The 9033-nt window shown below is 44.3% G+C and overlaps 1 protein-coding gene across 1 annotated transcript; it reads right to left on the bottom strand.

The window, feature by feature from the left end:
- Positions 1-2057: 2057 nt before the first annotated feature.
- On the bottom strand, positions 2058-2615 carry LOC119333006 (putative invertase inhibitor). The gene has a single exon (XM_037606051.1). It carries the CDS (start codon positions 2613-2615, stop codon positions 2058-2060), a length of 558 nt encoding a protein of 185 aa, XP_037461948.1.
- Between the last annotated feature and the right edge of the window lie 6418 nt (positions 2616-9033).

The raw sequence follows: 9033 nt of genomic DNA, 5'->3' as shown, positions 1-9033 counted from the left end.
CGTTTACACGAAGTGACAAATCCCAGTCTCGATTCGTGCCAACCCAACAGACACTTTCGGAGATACCTGTAGTGTACCTTTATAGCCACCCAGTTACGTTGTGACGTTTGGCACACCCAAAGCACTCCTACGGTATCCGGGAGTTGCACAATCTCATGGTCTAAGGAAATGATACTTGACATTAGAAAAACTTTAGCATACGAACTACATGATCTTGTGCTAGGCTTAGGATTGGGTCTTGTCCATCACATCATTCTCCCAATGATGTGATCCCGTTATCAACGACATCCAATGTCCATGGTCAGGAAACCGTAACCATCTATGATCAACGAGCTAGTCAACTAGAGGCTTACTAGGGACATGGTGTTGTCTATGTATCCACACATGTATCTGAGTTTCCTATCAATACAATTCTAGCATGGATAATAAACGATTATCATGAACAAGGAAATATAATAATAACTAATTTATTATTGTCTCTAGGGCATATTTCCAACAGTATAATGGAGAACATTTTGAATATTCATACGGTCCTAGCATGTGTGTACATTTATTTTCCTTTATTGGCTCTCTCAGAATGATGCAAATATACATACCGATGATTATTACGTTGCAATCTAGATGAATTATGATAATGTCTTTGGTAGTGTGTATATAATTCATTAGGATCACATGGATATTTATCATATTATACAACATGATAATTACTCATCTTCATATGGTAGATACAACACATATGTAGGGGGGTCAAATGTGAACTATTATTATATTAAAAGGAGATGTGGGAAATGTTTTAAATATTAGTTTTGACAAGTAATTGCCATATTACAATTTGTGTGGTCAAATATATCCTTGATGAATGGACAAAGCAAATATTTCTCTTGCCTCTTAAGAGGTAACAGGGACCATCTTAAGAGAGCTCTTTAAAAAAAATTAAGAAGAAGCACACAGTTAGTTAATTGTCTGCTAAAAAAGAATAACTAATTGCACACTAATTTGAAGATTAGTTTACAAAAAAAGAAAATGCTCCGATGGTACATATACAAAAAATAGCTGAATAGAAAATTAATACTTTTCGTTGGGCCAGTACAACAATAATTGCTGCTGCAACTCTGCAGACAGGACAGGCTTATCCTGTGCTATTTCAAAAACCCGCGTTCGTTTAACCCGTGCGAGCAGGGCCTGACAATGTGCCACTTCCATACGGCTGCACTATTCATGCATGTGTATATTAGCCCGTATACCTCGGAAACGCATGACAAGAAGGAATCGCGAAGTCCGTTCCAACCTAGGGGATACCGAGCTACCTGACGCTCGGCCTCTGCAACGCCGCTCTCCATTGGCCACATCATACTCTGTCTACTTTTTTTTTGCATGATTGACCGAGACAACTGCGCTTGGCTGCATGGCTGCGTGTTCATGCTTCATTTTTCTATTGGATATGGAAAAAGTTGACCAACAGTTGTACACGATTGCCCGCCTGGCCTCTACCACAGTCTCAACAGTGCCTACTGCCAGTGGCGGAGCTTGCAGCCCAAAGGTGTGCGGGCGAAATAAAAAAGGTAGCATGTGAGCTGCTGTTTTAAGGTCCAGAAGTAGATTTTTTTTTGAGACAAAGGTCCAGAAGTAGATATAGTGTATAAAATTCCATGGGCTGGGCGGGCCACGGCCCTTTCAGCCTTCCTGAAGCTCCGCCAGTGCCTACTGCCATGCCTACTATGCCAACTACAGCCTAGACTGGCCCTATTCGTGTCAGCAAATTGACTGCTTAATTACCCTGCCACCGCAAATGACCTGCTGCTGGGTAAGGGGGGGTGCCGGGACACCTGGGTGCCGTCTCACCTTTTCGTATTTTGTTACCCGACTATCCGACACCGGATAGCAGCATTTCGGACCTTGGCCTCCCGACACACAACGCTGATCTAACAAAAACACACGAGGATCAGAGATCAAAGAGCACGAGGATTACAAGTAGAACAACTAAACTAGAAAGATACGTATTATAGTATATGCAAATATTTATTTTAGTCAAAACAACAATATTCATTTCCGCGCTCTCAAGCGAAACCGAGCAACGCGACGCCGAGCTTTGCGAGCTTGAACGCGTCATCGTCCTCCGCCGTCAGCGGCGAAGCCGCGTTGCTCCTCCTGAACCCGTCCTCGCACTCCTTCGCTGCGGCCGCTGCCTTCTCCAGGATCGCCGTCGCATCGCCGAACTTCCCGCCCTTGACCGCGGCAGTGCACGCAGGCCCACCGTGCACTATACCGCCGTACAGCGACAGGCACGACCGGAGGGGCCGCGCCAGGGCCGCGTCCCCCGCCTTAATCTTCACGCCGCTCTCCCCAAGCAGACGGCCGATCTTGGCCTCCGTGCTGGTGGCGTTGGCAGCGAGGAGGCCCACGGCAGCGGCGGCGAGGTCTCGGTAGAGACCGCCACCGCCGACGGAGCCTAGGGCCTCCAGGCAGAACGTGACGTCGAAGTAGGTGCTCCCGCCGCCGACGGTCTTGCATGCGGCAAGTACAGGGACGGCACTCGCCGGCGGCGCAAGGAGGACGGGCAAGAGCAGCAAGAGGACGGTGATCACGCTAGTAGAGGAAGAGGAGAAGGAAGCCATATTGTCAGTTTTGATGGTGGATTCAGTCTGCCCAGACCTCAGCCTCGGGTGTCTAGTATAAGGTGTGAGTTGTTGGACGATTAATTTCATAAACTTTTCGATTTGCTTCCTTTTTGCGGACTTTTCCATCTGATTCCATATTTGACCGGCTGTATCAATGGACCTTTCTTAATAATGCATATAATAAGGGCTACTTTTGGATTTACATTTCGACATTAAACTACAGTATTTCGGGGAAAAGGCATTCAATTCGTCGTAAAAAAACAAAGGTAAACTTATTCGTGGTAATAAAACAAAGGTAAATTGTAACGAGGACAATTAATTGCATTATAATATATAGCTGCAAAGAAAAATGGTAATATACGATTACAGAAAATTTACCTTTTCAAACGAATCATTGATCTGATTTAGCATACAATGACAAGAAACTTTACCTTCTCAAACGAAAATTTAAGAAAGTACCCCGATACTTGTACTAGTATTTTCATAGATCCTGTAATAATTGTCCCTGCATTATAACGGGATACGATATTCTCATACATTACCACATGACTAATATATTCCCTGCGTTGCCACGGGCGAAAAACAATAAAAAATGATCAATGATAAAAGGGCATTTGGTCAAAGGATAATTAGTTCTACTTCACATATTGAGACCATGATTCATTACAAAGTTTCGTATATTCTTTGGTCAGATAATGTTCAGCTAAATAGGAAGTGGATATAATACCGGCATCTTAACTATCTCCACTATTCAAGCACAGTCAGTACATCGTTTGGTACCCACGATGTCCACCCGTCACATAATCTCCCCAGCTCGAACCAATTTGTAGTTAGATGGTTAGAGGGACGGTGGTATTCCCATCCCACCAGGGTTCAAGTCCAGGTGCTCGCATTATTTTTGGATTTATTTCATGATTTTCGACGATGCGCTCTTAATGGGAGGAGACGTTCCCGTCGACGACGAGGCGCCTACGATGACTTCATAAATCTCAGGATATATGCCAGCTCATTCTCTTGAAGGTGTTCATAGGGGGCGAACCAACCTGTGTTGGATGGTTAGAGGGATTATGATATCCTCGGCCCATCAGGATTCAAGTCCTGGTGCTCGCATTTATTCCTGGATTTATTTCAGGATTTTTGGCGATGCGCATTCAGTGGGAGGAGACGTTTCCGTCGATGACGAGGTGCCTACGGTGACTTCATAAATTTCAAGATGATATGTCGGCTCAGTCTTTCGGAGGTGCTCATAGAGATAGGGTGTGCGTGTGTGCGTTCATAGGGATGAGTGTATGCGCGTGTATATAAGCGCTTGCGTTTGTATGGTGTTAAAAAAAGAAGGTGTTCATAGGGGTAGGGTGTAAGTGTGTGCGCGTTTATAGGGGTGGGTGTATGTACGTATGTATGAGCGTTTGCGTCTGTATGGTGTTAAAAAAGAAGGTGTTCATAGAGGTATGATGTACGTGTGTGCGCATTTATAGAGATGGTTGTATGCACATATGTCTGAGTGCTTGCGTCTGTACTCTGTTCAAAAAAAAAACATAATCTCCCCACCTCAACATTTTTCTTCAACCAAACCCATCTCCCGGCGTAAGAAAAAAAGCCCTAGAAAACCGAGCACCCATCATGTCGTTCATTCTCCTTGGTGCAACCCCACACATGCACCATTGCTCCTCCGACACCGCTTACTACCGCGCCTCCCATATGATGTTGCCCTGTCTCGCTCCCTCTGTTGTCCAAACCACACTCTCCTGCAACCCCTCCGATTTGAGCTATTTTAATTAAATAATATATTTTTTAATTAATTTGTATAAATATTATGCCTATATTTTTATTTTTAAAAATAATACACCAAGGTCTAGTCGGCCCATCACAGGACAATTGGCTTCCAGTCAGCCCGCAGCAAGCCGACTGGGACTAATTGGGGCTTCCACTCAGCCCGCAGCAAGCCGACTGGGACTAATTGGCTTGCTGCGAACCAATTAGTCTCAGTCGGCTTGCTGTGAGCCGACTGGAAACCAATCGGGCTGTGGTGAGCCGATTAGGTACATGTGGCCATTTTTCCTTTTCTGTTTTTGATTTTAGTTGTTGTTGTCTATTTATTCTAGCTATCAAATGAATCTGGTTTGTGTTGAAACTTTTTGCATAAATTACTAGCAATATTAACATGGCACATATAAATTTTCATAATTTTTGGAAAACCACATATTTACATTTGTATTTGATAGCTCCTGGTGAATATAGATAGGGTTTAAATTTATTTATCCAAATTGGATTTTTTTTATTTTTATAAATATTAAAATATTGAGGAGAATGGTTTAAACATTTTTGTGAAACAATTTGAGGAATTTTTTTGGCTTATGAAACAATTTGAAACAATTTTTGTGAAACAATTTGAGGAACATAAGCCAAAAAAGTATTCTCAAATTGTTTCATAAGCCAAAAATTAATTTTCCTCAAATGGTTTCACAAAATTGTTTCATATTGTTTCAAATTGTTTCATAAGCCAAAAAAGTATTCTCAAATTGTTTCACAGAAAATTTTAAACTATTCTCCTCGATATTTTAACATATATATAAAAAATTAATTTGGATAGATAAATTTAAACCCTATCTATATTCACCAGGAGCTATCTAATACAATTGTAAATATGTGGTTTTCCAAAAATTATGAAAATTTATATGTGGCTTGTTAATATTGCTAGTAATTTATGCAAAAAGTTTCAACACAAACCAGATTCATTTGATAGATAGAATAAATAGAAAACAACAACTAAAACCAAAAACAGAAAAAGAAAAATGGCCACATGCACCTAGTCGGCCCGTAGCAAGCCAACTGAAACTAATTGGTTCGCAGCAAGCCAATTAGTCCCAGTCGGCTTGCTGCGGGCTGACTGGAAGCAAATCGGCCTGCGGTGGGCCGACTAGGCCCAGTCAGCCTGCAGCAGGCCGATGGTGTATTATTTTAAAAAATAAAAATATCGGCGTAATATTTATGCAAATTAATTAAAAATGTATTATATATAAAAAACAGGAATGCCTCACCATGGACCAGGTGAGCCCTAAAAAACCGTCTCCTTCCTTTGTTGGCGGTCTTGCATCGTCTGTTGTGTCTCTTGTCAGGGGTCATGCTCGCTTCGCCTGGCAGCCATGCTAGCCTCTCAAGACGACCGTGTATCCCTTGTCAGGGTCATGCGCTACGGCATGCCTCAACGGTGGTCGCGCGCCCCGTCGTTTTCCCCAACCAGCGGCCGCGCTTGCCTCGCACGATAGTCACCCGCCATTGCCTCACACAACCCGATGGTTGTTGCCTGCTGGTCTGATAGCCGCCCATCGTTGCTTTCGTGGTTCGTCTTATTTGGGATCCTGTGGGACAAGTGAGGATACAATGGGGAAAGTGCATGGGGTGATAAATTATTCTGGCAGGTGCGGTAATCTTCAACAACACGACCAAGGTGATGATGGTAGTTTTGTGCCAATCTGCATCAAAAATATTGGGCTAAGGGTTGTTTCTACAAAGACCTACATGACTCGGTACCGTTGTTCTACAGGAGCTCAGCTAACCAGCGGCTACAGTCTGATGCGGTGTTGTAGGTGATTGAACTTGTATGGTCTCGTTGCCTCCACTAATTGATGTTGTCATCCACTGGGACGTAGGTTCATGGACTAGCTAGAGAGATTTGCTATCCCAGTGGTGTGCAGATTACTTTGGTGTGTTGTTGCAACTAGCACACGAAGGAGTTTGTTCATCTGATTTTCGTCTACCGCTCATGTCGGAATTTAATCCTTCTACGAGTTATGGGTTTGGACCCAATTTTGAAGTATCTCTAGACGAGAGAAGGCATGCGACGACAGGATCGTCCATTGAGCATTCCTGGTGTCTCCAATTCCCCACTGATCTTTCACATCCTCCTCCTGTTGTCGTCTCACCTCGACGGTGCCACTGGATAGTTTGCATTTCTCGTCTCTAACATATTTTATGGTTACAGAAAAGTGTAGGTCACCTACCAGAGCTTGACTCTACTCGGTTGAAGATTGAGCATCAATATATATGCACACAACTGAGCAATTAATCAACAGTTGATATGCATGGCTTATTGTGGAGCCCATGTGACCAACTAGCAAGTACATTGCACACCGAAGGCATTACTTGGAAAAGACTGAGATGAACATAATTGATAAAGTCTTGTACTCCCTCCGTTTCTAAATACTTGTCTTTTTAGAGATTTCAAATGGTTACCACATACGGATGTATATAGACATGTTTTAGAGTATAGATTCACTCATTTTACTTTATATGTAGTCACTTGTTGAAATCTCTAGAAAGACAAATATTTAAGAACGAAGGGAGTACAATACTGTTGGATCGTATTATTAGGCCCACTTGAGACTCGAGGCCCCGCTGCCTCCCAAGCCCGTCGATAGTGTAAACAAAACTGGACCCCGATTTGGTTCAAATATTAAGCTAGCGGAGGGCCCACCTGTCATCCTCTCACCATCATCCTCTTGCTCCATTGGCCAACATGAACACGAACGCTCTAGTGTCCTCGCTGGCCTCGTCCTAGGCCAAGCTACCGTTACACACCGGACTGTCTCCGGTCTCCTGTTGCCATCGTCGTCGGACCCCTTTTCCTGAGGTGTGCTGATCCTGGCTGAACCTCTCCAGCTAGCCCAGCCCACCACCCGATGTTGCGCTGTGTTAGGAGCCTGCTATGCCGAACACAAAAATGCTGCGTCATCAGATCACGTACCTATCTATCTGAAAATCAAGGACATGCATGCATGCAGGCGGGCCCCACGCAGATTTAAGTATGAGCTTTGTTGGGAACGTGACCCAATGCTAGCGGACGTGGTGCATGCGGGCTGGGCGCGATCTTCGAGTGATTCGGCAGAGCAGGTGGGGGACAAGCTCAGGAATCTAGCAGGGGATCTGTCTCATTGGGATCGGGTACATTTTGGAAATATACGCATGCAGATCCTCCAGTTGCAGTGTCAGCTACAGGAGTTGCGCGACTCTCGAGGAAGTACTGGTCCTACGTCGGCTGAAATAAAAATTGTGGATAATCTAGTAGAAATTTTTCACCGCAAGGAAATTATGTGGCGTCAAAGAACCAGGGTAGAGTGGCTAATGCACGGTGATAAGAACACTTACTTCTTTCACCTAAGGGCTAGTAGACGCAGGAGGAAGAATCAAATCAAATCTCTTCAGCGGTTGGACGAACAGATGACAGCGGACGTGCATGAGATGGAAACAATGGCCACCGGGTTCTACAAAGAACTGTACACATCTCAAGGAGTCCATGGTATGGATCGGGTGCTGGATATGGTGCCAAGGAAGGTCTCGCGGGAGATGAATGAGGGGTTAAACGCCCCATATACTACCAGGGAGGTCAAGACCGCTTTTATTTCAAATGTTTCCCACAAAAGCACCGGCCCTGATGGCTTCCTAGCTCACTTTTTGCAGAGCCACCGGGATGTTTGCGGTGACGAGGTAACTAAAGCTGTTATAAACATCGTAGAGGGGAAAGAATCAGCCGAGAGCATCAATGATAGTACATTGGTTCTTATCCCAAAGGTGAAAACCCTACACTTCTGTCTCAATTTCGGCCAATCAGTTGATGCAATATAATTTACAAGATAGCGTCAAAAGCGATATCAAATAGGCTAAAGCTCATATTACCGGATATTATCTCCGAGGAACAATCTGCTTTTGTGCCTGGCAGGATGATCATTGACAATATCATCATGGCCTATGAATATCTACATTTCATGAAACGGAATAAAGCAAAGAAACACCAATCTTGTGCCCTAAAGCTTGACATGATGAAGACCTACGACAGAGTTGAGTGGGAATATCTGCAAGCCATTATGTTAAATTTGGGGTTCTCGGCACAGTGGGTGAATATTGTGATGAGCCTTGTTTCAACTATTAATTTTTCTGTCCTGTTCAATGGGAAGAAGCTGGAAGGTTTTAAGTCATCTAGAGGTATAAGATAGGGGGACCCAATTGTTGGGGATCGTAGCAGAAATTAAAAAATTTCTACGCATCATCAAAATCAATCTATGGAGTATTCTAGCAACAAGGGGAATATGAGTGCATCTACATACCCTTGTAGATCGCGAGCGGAAGCGTTCAAGTGAACGGGGATGATGGATTCGTACTCGCCGTGATCCAAATCACCGATGACCAAGTGCCGAACGGACAGCACCTCCGCGTTCAACACACGTACGGTTGGGATGACGTCTCCTCCTTCTTGATCCAGCAAGGGGGAAGGAGAGGTTGATGAAGATCCAGTAGCACGACGGCGTGGTGGTGGATGCAGCAGGATCCCGGCAGGGCTTCGCCAAGCACAAGCGGGGAGGAGAGGTGTTACAGAGGGAGAGGGAGGCGCCAAGAGCAAGGTGCGGCTGCCCTCCCT

Source organism: Triticum dicoccoides, chromosome 7A, assembly GCF_002162155.2.
Source record: "Triticum dicoccoides isolate Atlit2015 ecotype Zavitan chromosome 7A, WEW_v2.0, whole genome shotgun sequence".
Lineage (NCBI taxonomy): Eukaryota > Viridiplantae > Streptophyta > Magnoliopsida > Poales > Poaceae > Triticum > Triticum dicoccoides.
Note: the sequence above shows the minus strand (reverse complement) of the source record. Positions and strands in the feature narration are given on the sequence as shown.

What these genes read in the sequence shown, in the direction of transcription:
- LOC119333006 (XM_037606051.1), bottom strand. Translation starts at nt 2,615, where the DNA reads ATGGCTTCCTTCTCCTCTTCCTCTACTAGCGTGATCACCGTCCTCTTG.